The sequence below is a fragment of the Musa acuminata genome, chromosome BXJ2-10 (genome assembly GCF_036884655.1).
Source record: "Musa acuminata AAA Group cultivar baxijiao chromosome BXJ2-10, Cavendish_Baxijiao_AAA, whole genome shotgun sequence".
Lineage (NCBI taxonomy): Eukaryota > Viridiplantae > Streptophyta > Magnoliopsida > Zingiberales > Musaceae > Musa > Musa acuminata.
In genome coordinates this window covers 36331587-36352119 of record NC_088347.1, presented here as the reverse complement: position 1 = coordinate 36352119, position 20533 = coordinate 36331587, and the positions used below count along the sequence as shown (strand labels likewise).

At 40.5% G+C, this 20533-nt stretch overlaps 3 protein-coding genes and 1 long non-coding RNA gene across 7 annotated transcripts; all 4 read left to right on the top strand.

Moving 5' to 3' along the window:
• Nucleotides 1–61: 61 nt before the first annotated feature.
• LOC135625485 (uncharacterized) lies at nt 62–669 on the top strand. The gene is made up of 3 exons (XR_010492065.1): nt 62–200; nt 293–406; nt 510–669. It is a non-coding gene; the product is annotated as an uncharacterized LOC135625485 (long non-coding RNA).
• Nucleotides 670–3013: 2344 nt separating this feature from the next.
• On the top strand, nt 3014–8092 carry LOC135625483 (probable serine/threonine-protein kinase PBL8). Its single transcript, XM_065130356.1, has 6 exons — nt 3014–3208; nt 3774–4108; nt 4998–5133; nt 6807–6943; nt 7078–7201; nt 7415–8092. Exons 1-6 carry the CDS (start codon nt 3154–3156, stop codon nt 7870–7872), a joined length of 1245 nt encoding a protein of 414 aa, XP_064986428.1. The 5' UTR covers nt 3014–3153; the 3' UTR covers nt 7873–8092.
• A 4345-nt stretch (nt 8093–12437) lies between these two features.
• On the top strand, nt 12438–13371 carry LOC135625482 (protein LURP-one-related 8-like). The gene is made up of 2 exons (XM_065130355.1): nt 12438–12777; nt 12848–13371. Exons 1-2 carry the CDS (start codon nt 12499–12501, stop codon nt 13196–13198), a joined length of 630 nt encoding a protein of 209 aa, XP_064986427.1. The 5' UTR covers nt 12438–12498; the 3' UTR covers nt 13199–13371.
• Nucleotides 13372–13689: 318 nt separating this feature from the next.
• On the top strand, nt 13690–19794 carry LOC135625481 (2,3-bisphosphoglycerate-independent phosphoglycerate mutase). Of its 4 annotated transcripts, XM_065130352.1 has the most exons (11): nt 13780–13830; nt 13979–14040; nt 14163–14353; nt 14703–14830; nt 14977–15127; nt 15209–15412; nt 15747–16171; nt 18017–18209; nt 18282–18377; nt 18475–18630; nt 19357–19794. In XM_065130352.1, the coding sequence occupies exons 3-11, from the start codon at nt 14192–14194 to the stop codon at nt 19516–19518; spliced, it is 1677 nt and encodes a 558-aa protein (XP_064986424.1). In that variant the 5' UTR covers nt 13780–13830; nt 13979–14040; nt 14163–14191; the 3' UTR covers nt 19519–19794. The 4 variants fall into 4 exon arrangements, with proteins under 4 accessions (XP_064986423.1, XP_064986425.1, XP_064986424.1 ...); XM_065130351.1 differs by lacking the exon at nt 13979–14040 and having other exon boundaries at nt 13690–13830; XM_065130353.1 differs by lacking the exon at nt 13979–14040 and having other exon boundaries at nt 13704–13827.
• Nucleotides 19795–20533: the final 739 nt, after the last annotated feature.

The following is a 20533-nucleotide window of genomic DNA, read 5'->3' as shown; positions in this document are numbered from 1 at the left end:
CTTGGACCTACGAACAAAAAGTGAAGGATAAGATACCAAAACCATGGAATTCCTGTAAAGCTCTTTGGTGAGGAGTGATGTAAAGAAGATATTGTGGTTGCCAGTCATGCACAAGGTGCAGTTTCAATCATTATTAGCCTTTAAGCAGTGGTGGGCGCAATGGAAGACAACATAGTTTGTTGAGTAGACTCCACTGCCAGGTCGGTACCTCCATTTTTTCCCTTTTCTTCTCCATTGTTCTTTATTTCTTCCTGTCTCTGCTCACTGACAAAAAAACATATTCCATGTGTAGGGGCGGATTCGGTGCTCGCTTGCATTTGGATCCTTCGATTTCCTGTCGGTTTCAACTTTGGATCTCCATGATTGAAGCAATTTTAACTCGCCTTATCATTATCAAATGATGGAGGTTTGATCCCCCCACGTTCTCACCAACTGTCTCTGCATTGAGATCCATTTCTTTAGGCGCTTGCAGAGCTCCCAACTGACTTCTCCACTATAAACAATTGCAGATGCTGGGCAGGTGGAGGGAGGAGAGCCAGTATCTCAAACCACACTTCTCAACCCTTAATCAATAGATAAGAAACGACCGAGTACAGGTACCGAGTCAACTTTAATATTACAACTCGGCTTCATTGGAAAGATTCTCCATAGAAAGAAAGATTTCTAACCTTTCTTCTTCTTGGAATAATTTTGATAGATGGTATTGATTAACTAAGTCCAAGGATGCCTCACCTACTCGAATAAAGTAAACCATAATGATGCTTTAACCCTGACTCTTCTACATGGTAAATTTTACTTATCTTAATGTACTATAAATACACATAACAAAGCCTCATCTGGAGCAGTGAGGGCATCAAACTTTGTTCTTCTTGTTGGTAGTGGTGGGTGTCCTAGTGGCATCCACGGTAGGACCCCCACGTCGTCATGTTTCATGTGTTCATTTATGCACTGTACCTTTCGGGTTTTAGATTAATAGCTAAGGAGTCCATGACGCCGATGCAAACAGCAAACATGGCCACTTGATTCTTTTTCTGCATCGGCGAAACCTGTCCCTCTCGCCACATGCGTCGTGGAAGCTGATGATTGAATAGGTCTGAATAAGAAAAATACAACAAGTCTCATTTTCTTTATTTATGGATCAAAAGACAACAATCAATTAAGATGATAGATTTACGTAGAATTTTTTTTTTATATCCAGAAAAAAAAAAACGACTGACCGACTTAGATATTTTTTTGTATTAAACAAGAAATCAGTTTAATGAGTTTTAGCAATTTCTTAATAATGCATGCCAATTATTTTACGATCATATTGGTATCAACAGTCTTTTATATTCTGAAAATATCAAATTTTCCCTTTTGGTTTCTCCAATTGATTCTTTCTTGACATTCTTAATTCTTGTATGTCCATCATAAGATAGGATTATATATTTTTTATGTATTTCATTTATGTTGGTCCAATAATTGACATATATATATATATATATATATATATATATATATATATATATATATATATATATATATATATATATATATATATAGAGAGAGAGAGAGAGAGAGAGAGAGAGAGAGAGAGGTGGTGGTTCATCTCGTCCGCCACTAGTTCTTTAGCAGCTAAGAATGGCGGGGGTGGTTGTCCCCTTGGGGGGTGGGTGAGTGTCCCAGCCGAGCGCGACGGATGCCACAAGAACCCCAGCCACGCACATGCCAACCATCCTACTCCATGGGAGGCCCACCGCCTCTGATAAGACTGCTACCACCCTACAACTCATATAATTTATATACACATCTATAGACAATACACAGCCTATTTATATTACAGCTGTGTCTCAGTGAACTCAGCGACGCACATCAGCATCACTCGAGCTGTGACTCCTGACGTGGAACTCTCAACGCCTAGCTATAATCCGTCTTTTTCCTCATGATTGATGATCCGCTTTCTTCAATCTCAAGTATGTTATGATCTCATCACAGCGGAGAGTAAATACTCATTGGACGTTCATCAACGATTGAATCGGCCATTATGAGATGTCTTACTTTCAAGGAAGAAGCCTAAAAATCTCTTTACAAAAGGAAAAGAAAGATTTTGGAAGGTTCATCGAAAATAATAAAGTATTGTGTTGGAGGACATATTAAGCTCATTGGATCTCACAAAATTTTGGCACCAAGGTCAAATGATAAATAAATATTATACAGTAAGAGAATAGGACAAATTGAAAGTTCATGATCAACCATCTAATATAATTCATTATTTTTTAATTCGGATTTAGAATCGGCATCGATACTGTTACTTTAGGAGTCTCACGTTCAATCCCATCTTTTGCCATCTCAAAATGTTGACCTCTATCGAGTTCTTACACAACTGTTCCAAGCTAAACATGCAATGACTCGGTGAAAGACACGCCAGACAGATAACGTCTCCTTTTTTCCTTCCAGTAATTTACTGAGCTTGGCATTTGATTTAGCTTCTCAAGCTTGGAGTTATGGTCCCCATCAAGTTTGAAGAATGCTTCAACTCCAACCCTCTTCCAATGATACCCATTTCCATAGTGTTTAAACTCTGTTGTAGGGGTTGCAAATGCATATAAAATACAAAGAAAGAGAGGCAGTATTTGTAAGCTGTGCTTCTCTCTCATAGTTTATAAAGGCAAGGCCAGTTTGGTCACTAGGATCACATGTTCCTTCCTGCAATCTCCTATAGGGAGTAGTCCTCTCTCTCTCTCTCTCTCTCTCTCTCTCTCTCTCTCATCAGTCACACAAGAAGAACACACACTCCCACCACCTCACATGCTCACAAGGGAATTCCACTCTACTTTAATTAAAGCCCTGATGGGGAATCTTTGGGAGGTGGTGGAGTCGGTGGCCTTCTTGTAAAACCTCTCAACTGCTTAAAGGAAAAAGAAGGGGAGCAAACCAAAAAGAAAAGGGAAAAATCTCACCTTTCTCACAGTTTCTTCCTCACACCCTATTCTTTCCCTTCTTTATCCTCTCTCTCTCTCTCTCTCTCGTACACACACACACACACACACACATCCTTTTCAGCTCTGGTTTTCCCCTGCATTCGTTTGTGGTCTGGGGAGCCGAATGGAGCTTAGCATCGAGCGGGAGGAGAGGGGGTAGGGTGCCGTCGGAGAATGAGAGAAGGCTTCAAAGATGGGCAATTGCGGAACCAGAGAGGAGAACGCCGTTGTCGCCGCTCACGCGCAAGGTGACAGCTTTTGCTTTCCCTTTCCCCAAAATTCCTTTCTTTTTGGACCTGGTTGCTTTCCCTTGTGCTTGTTGATCGGGATTGAGACGTGGTCGTCGTTTTGTTCGGATAACGGACCGGATTGCTCGAGAACGGCATTGCGTCCTTTGATTCTGGTCAAAGATATGATTTTTCCTTGGGGTTTTGCCGGTTCTTGCTGGCATTGTTGTTCGGATCTGACGGATGGAACGATTTGAGGTTCTGGTACGGTTGGATCTTGTTGGTGGAATCAACATAGTGAGTTAATTTCTCAGTGATTTATGTTTCCTCCTTTTGTTTTAATGTACGTGCTTCAAATTTTCTCTTCCTTTGCGATGCGGCATTCGGTACTTTTTTGGTACTTCGTTTCTTTCGGTTTGTAAAGTAATTTCTATGGCATTGTTTTTCAGTTAGTCTGTGACAAATACTTGCTCAGTTTAAGTTTTCGCGGAGAAAGGAGCGAGCTTTATTCACTGTAAATTAGTTTATGTGCTGGAATGATTTAATTCAAGTAGATGATTTGCATTTTGAAACCTTCTTTGTGCAGTTCAGCAGCTCCAGATATTCCAGATACCTGTTAAGAATGCTCCTTCAGAGAAGAAACATGCTCGCACCTCTTCCGACATAAGTGACCCCTCAACCCCTCGGCACATTGAGGATTCGAGAAACATCGCAATATACACTGATGTGATTGCGTTCACTTTGTTCGAACTCGAGACAATTACAAAGAGCTTCCGTCCAGACTATGTTCTTGGTGAAGGAGGGTTTGGTACTGTCTACAAGGGTTATATAGATGAAAATGTGAGAGTTGGTCTCAAATCACTTCCGGTTGCTGTCAAGGTGCTCAACAGGGATGGTCATCAGGGACACAGGGAGTGGCTCGTAAGTTGGTTTTCCTTTTGTCTGCTATTTTCATTGTGGTAAAATAAGGTCCAGATCATTGTGTCATAAGCTTTAGTTCATTGACCATCTCATCAATGACTGCATTGACTTGATTCGTCTCCTCACTGAATGTGGAGACAAAAAGATGTATCTCTGTCCCAAATCATCAAGCAAATTCAAGCCATATGCACCTTCATCATTAATTAGTCAAATGCTCCCCTTTGTTAATACCTGCCACTAACATTTGTAGAAATAAGGGCAAGCCTTTGGTATAATAGTAAGGTTATTTATTTGCAACCTCGAGACCAGGATTGGGGTTATAAAAACAATCTCTCTATCCTTAAACCCTGCAGTGGCGAGAATCTCGTGAACTAGATTTGACCTTTAAAACAAAAAGGAGAACTGTAGAACTATATTGAAATTTCCATTTTGCAATTTGGAGAAGTTAACCGACAAAAGTTGTCATATAATTCCATCGCTATAAGGTATGAGCATGTGCATGCAAGTCATTGAGTTAATATACGAGAAAGATCTGGGATGGCCCAACATATGAAGTCTTATCCATGTTAATTCTAATTTTTTGTTAATATGTTAGACCATTGTGAAAAGACAAACGATTCCATCCAATGGGTGCGACAAAGGCTTCTGGGTTAACCCCCATAAATGGATGTCCATTTTTGTGTTTTCTTTTTCAACAAGCATGAGGAACCTTTCAGCATAACTAAAGCAAAATCATTTAAGCTGTACCATATGCATGCTTGCATTGTATCTAAAAGATAATCTAGAATATTTTGTTAGTTCCAAGTTGTCTACTCAACATTTGTTATCTATGTTTTTTATCACTCTGAGTTTATTTTTTTGACTTTGACTCGTATTCTTGTGTTACCAGACAGAGGTTAATTTTCTAGGACAATTGAGGCATCCCAATCTAGTGAAGCTGATTGGATACTGCTGTGAAGATGATCATAGACTGCTTGTCTACGAGTTCATGTTCCGTGGAAGTCTTGAGAATCACTTGTTTCGAAGTACGTTACTCTGACATCATCTTTAGATTTGTATGCGTCTTTGTTTCTTGATATGTACCTATTCACTTTGTTTAGAACTCTTTTGTTCCTCGCTGCAAGTTTAGCAATATTCTGATGTGCATAAGGAGTCATGTTTGTGATCCTCTTCATTCGTAAACTTCAGCTGATCATAGTTCCTAGTTTCTACTAGGACAGCGAGATCTAGAAATTCTTGGTAAAATTAGGCCAAAATTTTGTATGAAAATTATCATAAATCCAATGTCTAAGTGGCAATAAAAAGAAAAGTTAAGTGATGATCTGCTATATGAGTTGAAGACTCCTTGAAGATATAAAATGTGGAAACTATGACTAAAAGAAGCTAACTGTTTCTATTTGTTGTCATCTGATTATATGGATTTGTTTAGCATGATAAAAAGCTACATTTGGTATACCATTTTGATTTAGTGGTGCATGCATGTGATGGGTGTAAAGAATTAAGGTTGATACCCTTGACAGCAAATTAGGCATTCGTGTCGATTAAAATTAACTTTGCAACAATAATATAACCTTTTGTTGGTTGTTTTCTTTATTGGTTATTAAAATTATGCTTGTACAGTGAGCTTAGATTATGGACAAGTACATAATGGTACAAAGGAGGTGTGACACACATGCATAACCATCAACAAGCTTGTTACCTCGAGCTAGGAAAGACATTGTTATTAACAGGGTCAGTTAAGAATCATCGTGTTGTTGGATACATATGTTACAAGGCACTTGACACAACCTTGGTTAAAATAACAATACATGTTTAATCAGGAACTAGCCTAATTTATTCAAATAATCTTTTGGCTCTCATTGGGCTTTGAGTGTCTTTATCAATTACCAGTAAGCTTCAAAGTTTTGGGTTGGTGATAGGCCGGTGGCTTTCAATGATAATGCATGTTAGCTAATTATCATTATTGTTGATATTATTAGGAGGCTAAAATGAAAACGGATCACATTTTCAGTCACATTAAACCTGCTTTGTTGTGACCTTTGGCTTCAGAATGTTTCTTGTCTCTGTATCCAACTATAGGTCACCTTCAGGAGTGTTGTAAGACTTGCTATTCATTTGTAACCTGCCAGTCAAATGGTGTTAGTTAATGAGTCCTAAAAATGGCACACATTATTTCTATTTTCTAAATGGCTTTGTTGGGTGCACTTAAGTTAGATACCCTAGCAGCAGTATGACCTTTTATTTATTCCTGATCAAAATAATATACCGATGCTGTTAATTGAGATAAAGCCTTATAGAAGGGGACTTGACAAGGGGGTTGAAATATGTATGAACTATGAAGTGCCAGTTTCTTGCATATGAGATGGCATACTAGTGTTATTTTGGATGATGATAATTGCTGTGCTCATTTGTTATCTTTTCCTGCTATGAGTATATTCACTTAAGCAGGCTTGTTTTTTTTTCTTGGAGTAGTGGAAGCACCAGATATCCTCTTTGAAAAATTTCCTTCAGTTTCTTCTGTTGAAAATTTTGGCTTTATTTTCAGTTCTCTTGATGCTTGACCAGTTGCACTTTTATAATTGATATTGACTTATGTCTATGAACTTCAAGTTTCTTGTCTGTCAAACCTTATGCATTTTATTGTTATGTGCTGATAAAATTTTATCTGAACCTGGCTTATCTTCCTTGAGGCATTCAGAGACAGCTGCTCCACTATCTTGGGCAACAAGAATGTCAATTGCACTTGGTGCTGCTAAAGGGCTAGCTTTTCTCCACAATGCTGAAAGACCTGTTATCTACCGAGATTTTAAGACCTCAAATATTCTGCTGGACTCTGTTAAGTAGCAGTCCTACTCTACAATTCATATAATTCAATATTATATGGTTCCTTTTGCAAAGTTTTTCAAAATATCATGTGTAGCTTTTGAAATTTGACCTTGTTTTGCCCTTTCTCTTCAACACCTTCACAGGATTACACAGCCAAGCTATCTGATTTTGGTCTTGCGAAAGCTGGACCAGAGGGTGATGAGACCCATGTTTCAACAAGGGTGATGGGCACCTATGGCTATGCTGCCCCTGAATATGTGATGACAGGTCTTGCATGTCGACATTTTGGAATCGTTATCGTGTTCTAACTTCAATTATCTTTGTTATGATATCAGGTCTTGACAACTGAGATGTTGTTACACATTTCATGAATTCTCCATTATGGTTCCAACTTCCAAGACAGCATATGATTCACCACATAGTCTTTTATTTGTAATCACTATTCAGTGCTCATCATTATTGTATCCGTGGCGTGAGCAGGTCACTTGACGGCCAGGAGCGACGTTTACAGCTTTGGGGTTGTCCTTCTTGAGCTATTGACAGGCCGGCGATCTGTGGACAAGACGCGCCCAAGCAAGGAGCAGAGCTTGGTCGATTGGGCTCGTCCCAAGCTCAATGACAAGAGAAAGCTGCTGCAAATAATCGACTCAAGATTGGAGGATCAGTATTCAGCGAGAGCTGCTCAGAAGGCCTGCAGCCTGGCATACTACTGCTTGAGCCACAACCCGAAAGCAAGGCCTCTTATGAGCGATGTCGTGGAGACACTTGAACCCCTGCAGGCAAGCAGCGGCAGTGAGGGCTCATTTCAGGCACTAGGTCGTGGCACAGTCTCCGACTACAGGATGCACCGTAGGCTTGCGGGAGGCAGTGTCAGTTGTAGACCAACTCCAAACACAAAATGTTCGCCAGGTGCTCTTCCAGCCTGCAGGGTCAAGTGAGTCCATCCTGGGTGGGTGTCATTGTACATTATCTATCTCGTCATGCTTGCTCGTGTGGGTTTTCCTTCTTCCACTATGTTTTGATGTAAATCGTATCGTCTTATCACCATCGTCGTCTGCAAGATCTTTATTTCTAATCAGTGCTTTGTGTATTTTAACCGAGGCAAACCTTGCCAAAACGGGCTAGGTTTTGTTCTAGAAATGAAAGCTAGTTGGACCACATAGACCTGAGTGTCATTCCAAATATGATCATCTGCGAAAGCATCAGTGTGGAAGTGACTTTCTTGTTTAACTTGTCCTACCAATTTTGCAGTGACAAAGGAGCAAAACTGGTCGAGCCAATAAGGTTAGTGTGCTTAACTCAACTTCTTTAGTCTATGCCTCTGATGCATTGTCCTGTTCATTTTATTTCCTTCTAATCTGATGGCAATTACAAGTGCACTGCAGTAGGGTTAGCAATATGTGGTTTCTTAGTTTACTTTCAGAGTAATCACAGCCTCTGTTAATGAAACAACTCTCTCTGTACACTGCAGTAGAGTTGGCAATATGTGGTACTGCAAAAGGGACCTGTGAACTGACGCAGTGTGAAACAACTCTCTCTACTTTGATGTTGTCTCTCGGATCGCTTATTCATTCATCTTACCTATGTCTCTTCTTGTTTTTGGACTATGATGAGTTGCTCAAAGGATTTCATTGCTTATTCTCACTAGCTTCTTCCAAGCATTGGATGAGAAAAAGTTGCCGACAACTGAGCCTTGTTCTTCGTGGACTTTGTCTTCCTAACAATGCATCTCAATCTACGACTTAGATCTAAACTCCGACAGAGTTACATCCAACTCCCAGAAATAAGGTTAATCTCAGTTTGCTTCGTGCTGCATGCACGCTTTTTATTTCAGTGACACATCGATCTGAATCAACACTGCCTTGTCTGCTCGACGTAGCCTCAATGCAAGCATGATGCTAAAGCAGAGGAAGAAGAAGAGTGCTGTTCTCATTGCTCGTCTGTGGGTCGCCTCTCTGCTCTTGTCCCTGTGCATTCATCGCCAATGGGCAAAGGAGTAGGGGCTTGATGAGAATGGAAGCTGCTGTGTTCATGAGAGCTAAAGAGAGAGAATGTTCTTCCCTGTCAATGTACAGAAGACGTGTTAGAATCGGGAAACAGAAACTTAGGAGGAACTCCGATGACTAAGCTTAGGCGGATTCAGATTCCTGTCAAGTGCCATGCTTTTGCTTTCGGCCTTGCCGAAAGAAACATTTTTGGAACCTCATTCCATCCCATTCTGCAGAGCAAAGACAAGTGAGTAGTCATGTCATCTCAAGTCTCAAATCCTACGTCGCTTTAAGAGAAAGAAGATGCTGAGCCTGTAACATGTCACTCTATTCGTGTTCTCGCCATTCCACCCCACCTTTGTTCCATCAACTACTGCATGAAGATTTCCTGCTCATGGATGGAGATGGAGGGTGTCACAAGCCATGCTTCCTTCTTTTCTTCTCTCTGATGAACACCGTGGTAGTGGTGGAAGAAAGCTTTTCATGATGCAACAGGAGCAAGTCGTAGCTGCTGCGCCAATCACATATCTAGCAGATCTCGATCATGCATGACAGGTGGAGAGGATTCAAAGGCAAAGATGGTCTGGAAACAAGCCGCAGAACTCGTGTGTTCCCCATGAGAACGTGAACCTTCTCCCAGCCATGGTAGAAAAGAGGAGTTGCGTTCACTATGATACATATTGCATGAGATTTCAATCATCAACTGACCCAAGTACATGCCTAAGTTTTGAGAATGAAACATGCAGCAAACAAGCTTGATAGCCAAGCATCTGAAAAGCCAACTACACAAGTCACTAATGTAGGACACATAGAAAGCTAATGATATTTGCTCCAGATTTTTGATGACCTCAAGCATTTTATGGTCATATCTCAGTACTGAGTCTGTGACATGAAGGGAAGAGAGAATCTATCTTTCCTCCTAGAATTCCTAGGAACCAATCTCATTGGTGTGGGAACTGCTTGAGTTGCTGGGCAGAACTAGTCCTGATGCCAACTTTATGACTGTCATGTGACTCAGCTATCACCTTGCATGCATCTGCTTGCGAATAGTGGAGTCTGTGTGGATGTTGAGTCAAGGAGTAGAAGATGCCTTGTCAACTCACTGTACTACTCTCTCAGAATAAGATGCTTGTTCCATCTCCATTGAGTTATAATAAAGTCTATAGCTCATGCATGTGCAAAAGCTTTGATTGACAGAGTGGTGGCTTCTCATGATGCTGGTGTTGCCTTTGTCTACTTATTGGTTATAAGCCGAGGTGGCTTTCCAATGATGAGACATGCTACTCTATGCTCTCTTCCAACACTGGGAAGATGAGCTTCTCTTGGTCATGCCACCAACCCAATTGACAGTATGGACTTCAGCTAGTGCACTTGAGGAGGTTTGGACCTCAATTCTTCCACCTGAATGCCATGTTCTGAGTCATTTCTCAAGCTAGCTTTTAGTGTGCATGGATTTTAAGCCACTAAATCTAATGTTCATGACTTGAACCCAATCTCTCTCAAGAACTCCATTGCTGCTTGTAGTACTGTGGAACCACTCACTGACTCTTCCTCCCTCCAACCCTCTCTCTCTCATTTCTGGAATCTCTATACATCTTTGCTGGTGGTGATTTTTTGAAGCAAAACAAAAACTCTTTTATCCTAAAAAATGAGTGATTTTGGATAGAAGATCATGAGCTTCTTATTTTCTTGTCTGCAGCAACCAAACTAATGTTCTTATCTTTCACTTCCCTATTAAGTGCTGTAATTTGCCATTATTAGGTGAAGAAATAGTTGGATTCCTATGATCACCATGACAGAAGCACATGCTGTGTCTCTCTATGAATGCAGCTAATGCTTTTGAGCTGCAAACATGCATGCAGCTTGGAAGGCAATGGATTCGTTCACCTTTGCTGCACCAGTGGCTTGAGGTAGGGTTACTGCCACGAAAGAACACATCCACAGTAGGGTCATCTCATCTGCTTTCAGAAGCTTTCTCTCACTAGCTGCCACATGAACTGCCATGGAGTTGGATCTGCCATGTGACAGTATCCCCGAGAAGGTGGTGTGCACATCTGTTGCCATCTCCGTGCCTCCGTCTGATTGAAACCCTAGAAGACATAGTCATTGGCATCGCCATGAGTGCTGTCTGGTGCTTTTGTCCCCTCCGTCGAAGACCTCTCCAGTGTGCTGTTATGTCAAACTACTGGGATTTAGTGTAATTGGCATTCACTCTCCTTAATTCCATTGGCTAAACTTCTGGGACAAGATGGGCTTAGCATGTCAAGAACATGTTGCCTTGTTTCTGGGATCAAATGATTCTGCTTCTCAAGGCTCTTTAGATTATGCAGAAGCAATACAAAGTGCTTTAAGCACTACTGAGAAAATAATTATATATTGAACTTTTAGCAGGCATTTCTAAACTAGCCTTATGATTATGTTCTGAGCTAAACAAGCTTTCTCATGTGCTTGCAATAATTATGTCATGGAAAGTAAGGGATGATATCTAAGGAAAAGTGCTACATTTGTGAGTTTTTGGGGATCAAACCTTCCATTTTCTATTTTGCCTGCAGACAGCCTTTTATTTCACAATCCAACTGAGTTACAATGACTTTTACTGATCCCCTGTCAAACCAAATCAATCATAGTATTTTGGTTTAATGACATGAGATACTAAAGATTCATTCAAAAGCATATGCCTTATCATTATGATTCTCTTGTTCTTCATCGATCAAAGGCTTAAGCTCGATTTAGAATCAGTCATGTGAAGATGGAATGCGACTTGTCCTACAAGACATGGATTGGGGTTTGACGACACTCACCATAAATATACAGCATGGGTTGTCACCCATTCCTGCATGTCGATCTTGACTCGCTTCATCATCGTTGACTTCCTACATGCATGCGTTTGAAGTCAACCAACCAATTAAAACCCTCTATTTGGACACGCTTCGATCGAACAAAGCTAAACGTATCAAACCAAGCCACGACGACTTTCTCTTGCAGACAAATGGCATCTGTTGTGCCACCAAAATGAGGGCTTTTACTGGTAGCTGAACTATCATCTCCTCACCATGCAATTCGACATGTACGTGAGCATCACACACGTTATCGATTCTTCATGTCCCTGTAAAATCTAACTATATATCGCATAATATTTCCTGTATTAACTTCTAATTACTATTGATAATTACTAAAATCTCATATGAAAGATAAAAAGATACACTAATTTATCTAAGACAGATTCTATTTAACTCTCGATTTTCTTTAAATTCTTTAATTTCACAACACTAATTTAAGTATTAGAGAAATCTTTGTCCACAACACCTAATAAAGCAACTAATAATACATCGATTAAATGATTGATTAATATGAGCAATTATTCTAAATTGATACAGTTAATGACTTGATTATCCACCCGACTTCTTCTCCCAACATTAGAAAATGGCAGTAAATTATATGCTTTTGCACGGGCAATTTCGTCCACACGTCCTTCATATATACCACCACTCTTCTTGCTGTACCTGCACCTCTCGATCTCTCTCTCTCTCTCTCTCTCTCTCTCTCTCTCTCTCTCTCTCGCAGCGCCGCTGGAAGATGGCTAAGGTCCACCCGAACAGCGCCGTTCCTTCTCTTGAACTACCGAGGCTCGCCACTTGCTGTAACGGTGTCGATAGTAGCGCAGCTGGGCGGAAGGAAAACGCTGCAGTGTTGACGGTATGGCGGAAGTCTCTGCTCTTCAGCTGCAACGGGTTCACAGTCTTCGACGCCGAGGGAAACTTGGCCTTCCGAGTCGACGTCTACGGATCCGGCACTCCCGAGGATCTCGTGCTCATGGACGCCGCTGGAAAGCCGCTACTCACCGTCCGGCGGAAGGTACATCTACGTGTTGCTCTGTTCATACCGTTCCGCGGAGTACTGACTCGCTCGGGTTTGAGTTGTGCAGAAGCTGAGCCTCGGGGAGAAGTGGCTGATATATGGCGGAGAAGACACCGTTAACCCCATCTACGTCGTCAAGAGGCGCGTGACCCTCCTCCCTTCGAAGCCCACCGCCGCCATCGCCCACGTGGCCCAGTGCCGCGGCGGCGGACCCGGGTACGAGGTCGAGGGGTCGTACTCACGGCGGAGCTGCACCGTCTACGACAAACGAAGGCTGGTGGTGGCAGAGGTCCGGCCGAAGGAGGCCGTCGGCGGCGTGGCCTTCGGCGGCGACGTCTTCCGCCTCGTCGTCCACTCGGATCTCAACGCGTGTCTCGCGATGGGCATTCTGATCACCCTCGATCAGATGTTTCGATAAGGGTGACGTCTCTGATCGACGGCTGAGATCGAAAGCTGGAATGAAGGCCATTTGCGGCCTCTGCTTTCTATCTCGTCTTTTTCTTAAGGCATATTGACCAAATGAAAGACAAGCAAAATATGAGTGTAAATATTTCCATTTGCAATGAGGAATTTGGATTTTGGTCCGGCAAACATCCTCCTTTGCAGAACAATTGATTTATGTGGGTCCCAGGAGGCCTAACCAATCCCGAGAAGGGTAGATCGAGTACTTGGGACTCTTCCGTAGCTTTGTTTCCATCAGGTATAAAACACTTCCTGCGGGCGCATCAGGTATCATCCGCCCACCGGAGGCGAGGAAATCAACGGGCATGAAGTTGGGAACTGCTTAACGCAAGCACCACCGCGGGAGCACCATAAACATCGAGTTCGATAGCCGTCGGATGAGACTCCCATCAGCTATCGCTACCCCCAATTCTTTTCCCCAACACTCCCCTCTTTCCCAAGAAAAATCCAGCGAGTGACGCATTTCACGTCAAACGCAGCGTACGAATAGCGACTTAAGGGTTTGCGCTCCCATTCTATAACTAGAAGCCAAAGCTCGCTTTTTTGTCCATCTGCCGAAAGACTCTCCTGCAACAATCCTCTGCCGTTGTACTTCTTCTTTCCTTTCTTCCCCAATTTGATTGGAGTTTCATTTCTGCCCCTTCTTTTTAAGTGATTCCTTTCTGGTTTTTCTCGGAGAATCTCTTGTTTGCGGTGGATTATTCTGGTTAACGATGTCTGCTTGATCTTTTCATAGATCTGGTCTCCTGGGATGTTTCCTCCGATCGATTTTGGAACCATCGGTCCATCTTTGTACTGGTTTGATCATCGATGTTTCTTGACGAGTTGTAGCTGTTAAAGATGGTTCTTTTTATTAGTATTTTAGTTTTATTTGATTGGAATTCTTGAGGGGAAAAAAGGAATCTTCTTTTGTGGTTCAGAGACTTGCGAATTCCAAGTGTTTGGCGTCATGGGCAGCTCGGATTTCTCGTGGAAGCTGGCGGATCACCCGACGCTTCCCAAAGGCAAGACCGTGGCCGTTGTTGTCTTGGATGGATGGGGTGAAGCCAATCCGGACAAGTATAACTGCATTCATGTCGCCCAGACTCCAACCATGGATTCGCTTAAGCAGGTATATCCATTTCCGCGAAGGAAAAATATCTATTTATTTCTGTAAATCGCGGGTTATCATGTCGATGAATTAGACAAAACTGGCTGTTACTGGTTCGATGCTGCTATCGTGTAATAGATGCTTGGAAACTCAAACGATGCTATCTGGGTGGTTGTTCCATGCGGTCAATTTTTTTCTGTGTAGCATATTAGGAGAAGTTTTTCATTGTGTATATATCTGAATGCATTATGCTTCAGTTGTACATTTTTGCCATCCGTGTCGCATAAATGTTATGGATGAAAAGTCATTTGAGATAGGAACTAATTTGATGTCATACAAACAACATTCTTAACATTGTCTGTCTTTCAAGGGTGCTCCGGAAAGATGGAGGCTGGTCAGAGCTCATGGAACAGCTGTGGGTCTTCCTACTGAGGATGACATGGGTAACAGTGAAGTTGGTCACAATGCACTTGGAGCAGGCAGGATTTATGCTCAAGGGTAGCAAAACCTAACACCAGATTTCATATTTTCAAAATCTTTCGATATTCTATTTGCCTTTGTGTAGGTCTTCATATTAGTCCGTCATTCTACTTGCCCTCTTAGTTTGATCCTTGTATGTTCTGAATTCTCTTTTATGGTTGTAGTGCTAAGTTAGTGGATCTTGCACTTGCATCTGGAAAAATATATGAAGGAGAAGGCTTTAAGTATATTAAAGAATCCTTTGATCAAGGAACTTTACATCTCATTGGGTTATTGAGCGATGGAGGTGTTCACTCTCGGCTTGATCAGTTGCAGGTATGTAAAGGCCAAATGTTTCTTGTTTGCTTGTTTCTGCACCTGGTCAAATCATACAAGTGACTGTTTTTTTCCTTGCAGTTGCTTCTGAAAGGGTCTAGTGAGAATGGTGCCAAAAGAATACGTGTACATATCCTCACTGATGGCCGTGATGTTTTGGATGGCTCAAGTGTTGGATTTGTGGAAACTCTAGAGAGTGACCTTGCTAAGCTACGAGAGAAAGGTATTGATGCACAAATTGCATCCGGTGGTGGTCGAATGTATGTAACCATGGACCGCTATGAGGTATATTTTTCGTGAATGTTCTCTAATTATTTTCTGTATTTGGAACTTAGGATGGTGATTGTTAAATAATGAAAGGTGCATAGTTTCTTTTGTTTTCATGTTCTAGATTACTCATGGTTAGATCCTTTTTCAAATCTATGGTCAAGCATACTCTGATGAATAAGATCTAATTCATATTGGGCCTTACATTCATTTGACTGGTGCTTCCTACTGGTTTTGGATGAAAAACCAGAAAGCTACAATGTTTAGGATATTTTTGTGATATTTCCTTCAGTTTTATTTGGAAAATCTTCTCTGTGTTCTCATATTGCAATTCATTTTGTGCATTCTGCAGAATGACTGGGATGTTGTTAAACGGGGATGGGATGCTCAGGTTCTTGGCGAAGCACCATACAAGTTTCGAAGTGCTGTTGAAGCTGTGAAAAAATTGAGGGAGGATACCAAGGCCAATGATCAGTACTTGCCTCCATTTGTCATAGTTGATGAGAGCGGCAAAGCAGTTGGTCCAATAGTGGATGGTGATGCTGTTGTGACCATCAACTTCCGAGCAGATCGTATGGTTATGGTAGCTAAAGCACTAGAATATGAAGATTTTGACAAATTTGATCGTGTTCGCTTCCCAAAGATCCGATATGCTGGAATGCTTCAGTATGATGGTGAATTGAAGCTTCCGAGCAAATACCTTGTTTCTCCTCCTGAGATAGAGAGGACATCTGGCGAATATTTGGTCCACAATGGAGTCCGTACTTTTGCTTGCAGGTATGATGCTATAGCATTTCATATGTTTGTACACATTTAAGTATGGTCAATACCATGTGGTTTTGGTAATCGTCTATGAAATCTTTTTTTCTGTCTTGAACAATATTAGAGATTGCTCTTTTCTTTTTCCTCTGTGGATGTATCAACTATCAATTGCAAAAATGGTCTTGGAAATTCAGCTAAAATACTTCCATTTATCATACATATTGTTGGGATTCAAAATATGTTGTTTTCATTTGTTTAACGTTGCAACCAAAGAGTCTTTATATGCCATGAAAAGATTGTTCAGTCGCTTGAGCCACTTAGGAACTATAATTTTCTTGATGTACCTTCACAGACTTGTTTGGTACTAAATTATGGTGACAACCGGTTCCATCACAAAAGTTGGAACGCCAAAAAGGTTTAGGAGACTAACAATGATGGATCCAAGTGGAAGTCCATTTTTTCACATTTTGTAGTTTTAATTTTGACTGTTTAACGCTGTCAGGATGTGTACTTCTTTAAAATTCTTGTAATTTTCTTAATGCAGATAGCAAATAACTGGCTTTGAGAATATACTATGTTCAACATACTTTCCAACAGACATGTAGTTTTGCCCCATAATTATTATGCTACGAGTACCATCCTCTGCCAATATGTCAGGTTACTTAACATTGCTTGTAAACCTATTGCATAAGAACAACTCCATTGCCATGGGTTTAGCATTTGTTTTTGAGATCAGTCTTGTTTTTCTGTTTGACTTCTTCAGCCTGTTCATTATGGTTTAGGTATGATTTTGGGGCTTTATCTCCAGCCTTCAGTTTACTGTAAATGATTTTTTGCTATATGATTTGCTTGGTCAAAGCACTTCAAATGTGTTTTTAGGTAACAGACTTCAGTGATTAATACTTCTTAATTAATATTACATCCCTTTTCACATCTATTCTAGAGATGAGATTTTAGCGTATTTTAATTTTTCTTTGCTTGTACTAAGGTAAGGTTTTAAATGCTGGTTGGGCTGGTATTTACCAAGCATTTTTTTAGTTATCAAGTTAACGATACTGGTGGCACAAGGCAATGTACCACCAGGTGTATCATTGTCATACTGGTTTGATAGGTTGACAAAACCAATAATAGACAAATTTTGAACATTGACTAAGACAACTTGTTATGTGGTTGTTTCTAGTAACTTAGCAGTAAAAAATGTTTTCCTGGATGTAATCATGTCATGCACATGCCTTCTTGTGTCCTCCCTTTAGACATTCTTTGTGTCAGGGGTTCCGTTTGGTTGATGTTTATCTTGGAAAAACTTGGTTTGTCGTTTCAGTATCTTAATTTTGATTACTGTCCCATATGTTGGACTTAGTCTGAAAATGACCTGATTGTGATGATCTTGTAGTTAATTCATTCATTCACATAAACTATTATACAAGACTGAGTATGTAGCTTAACTTGAATTATGATTGGCATTATGAGGATCAGCATTTTAGACTAAAGAAATAAATAAAAAATTCAAATATTCTCTCTTCTGCTGTCTCCTCCTCTTCCTAGCCATGAAGTAGATTCAGCAGAATATTTTCAGGAAAGGTTGGGGATCGACCACAGTTAACTGATATCACATGGTATCAGCTGATTTAGACTGATTTCAACTTACCCTGCAATTAAATTTGGCAAATCCAGAGAAATACAGGGTCTTATTGCCAATTCTGATTGTGATGATATGACCAGACCATTCATTCCTAGAACATGCTTTTTTGTGGCTTGCGAAGGAATGTTCTGTGCAAAAATGCGAAGCCTGTATTGCTAATTGATGCTGTTATATATTTGGCAGCATATTCATGGAACCTATTTATGTTTGTTAAACAGTGAGACCGTAAAATTTGGTCATGTCACCTTCTTCTGGAATGGAAATCGATCGGGATATTTTGACGCAACCATGGAAGAATACGTTGAAATTCCTAGTGATTCAGGAATTACGTTTAATGTTCGACCCAAGATGAAGGCTCTGGAAATTGCCGAGAAGGCTAGGGATGCTATTCTCAGTCGCAAGTTTGACCAGGTAAAGAAATATGTTTTTAGGTGCAAGCACTTCTCTGTTTACTGTGTTTCCTTATTTGCTAGTTTCTTACAGGTTCGTGTGAACCTACCTAATGGAGACATGGTAGGACATACGGGTGACATAGAGGCTACTGTTGTGGCTTGCAAGGCTGCCGATGAAGCTGTTAAGGTAATATTTGATAGTTCTAGTGAGTTGAGATAAAGCATTACGTAATGATTGAAATAGTTGATTCTGAGTTTGAAAGTCCTGGTGCCTCTCTTTGCAGATCATTTTGGATGCCATAGAGCAAGTGGGTGGCATTTATGTTGTCACTGCAGACCATGGTAATGCTGAAGACATGGTAAAGAGGAACAAAACTGGCCAGCCACAACTCGACAAAGCTGGGAACATTCAGATTCTCACTTCTCATACTCTTCAACCTGTAAGTACACTGAAGACAATTTTAATCATCTATCAGAGCTTAATATTAGCATCGGTATTTTCATTTATGTTAAAACATGTGAACAAAGCTTGATATTGTTGATGAATTTGGCTCAACAAATAGTAGGCTCTCTGCCATGGAAAATAAGCCCATTAAGGATGCTGTTCTGGTCGGATCCTGTTTGTATATCATGGTTAGATTTCTGGTTGACGAATGTACCATTTTCTAGTTGTCTGTTTGGCTGCTGCGAATCATGCTTTAGAATCAGTTCCAATAGTGATCAACATAATATTTGGCTGTTAAACACTTGAGGTAACCAATTCACATGGATTCTACGACAGCTAAGTGTCAATACTTCAGTGGGAAAAAATGCTTTACTTGATTAGCTTAAGTCACCTTCACAGGTCTTTTATTTAGTTTAATAAATTGCCTTAAATTACATTAATTTCTGGCTTGAACAGTTAATGTCTTTTCTTTTTCTAGTGTTAAATGCCCTTTTCATACAGACGACAGCCTAGCTAGAATATGAGTATAAGAGGTCCTCTTCAAGAAAATAAGTTCAAATATCTGCATATGTTTGGTATCTGGAGTTATGGATTGTAGTAGATCTCTCTATTCTTTCCTTCACAACTTAATGTTTTCATTTTGGTTCTTGATAAAGTAACGTGAATCCATGCAATGAATTTACTTCGAGTTGTTTGATCCATGAAATGAAAACATTTGCAGGTTCCCATTGCCATTGGTGGCCCTGGGCTTGCACCTGGTGTCAGATTCCGAAACAACGTGCCTGACGGTGGCCTCGCCAATGTGGCTGCCACGGTCATGAATCTGCATGGTTTTGAAGCACCAAGTGACTACAAACCTACTCTCATCGAAGTAGACAACTGATGTGTTGTTACAGATTGAAGCATTGCTCTGCAGTTGCTGATAGACATGAAGTGATCAAATAATCTTATTTTGGATACTTCGAAGTAGCAATTTTGTTGCAATATTTTTGTTGTTGTTGGAGAATATCCCCCGATGAACTCCCCCAGCAGTGCTGAAATGCCATGGTATTTTGATCATTTCGTGCTATTTGTAGCTAAAAACATGGTTGTGGAACCACTTGGGATATGTCGTGCTTGTCTTGGTTACTTTAAGACTCTATGATATCTGCTTTTTTGACGTCTCTTTTATTGGTTCTAATCACATCCAGAGTGACTTCATGTTGGTTCAAATAGAGTCTTAGATTTCTTGTTGAGATTCTCAAGGTAAATACATATGAAACGAATGTAGTTGACTAAATACTTATTTAGCTGATGAATGTAGTTGAGATTTCTTCATCTTCTCCTTGATTTCATTTTTGTTTGGTATCAGTCTATTTTTACTTTCCAACGGTCGGCTCCCCTCTCCTACAGACGCCCATTGCTTTCTTAGGCGCTTTAGCATTTTGATCTTTAGATTTTAAATATATATATATAATTATTATAATTATAAAAAATATTTAATTTTATTTATTTTAATGTTATCGGATAGAAATATGAAAATAATTAATAAAAATATAATTTTAACATTTTAGTTGGTGATGATAGACGGTATCGATGATGGTGGATAACGATATCGTTGGGAGGCTACATGTGATTATTGTGGATAAGAAGAACAATGGTGAGAGACGAGGATTGCGCGACAACTGTGTCGTTGTTGATGCAGATACAAAACAGCATCGTTCGACAATTGTAACGATGCAGATGCATAAGTCGAGTGGCCCTTTCGCTACTTTGTATTTGTGTTGACGTCGATACACATATAGAGAAGTTGTCGAGTGATGTGTTCTACATTTGCGTTGGAACTGACATAGATGCTAAGTAGCTCTCATTTCTTATCGTCGCTTTCTTTATCCACAATAACTACCCATAGCCCTTAG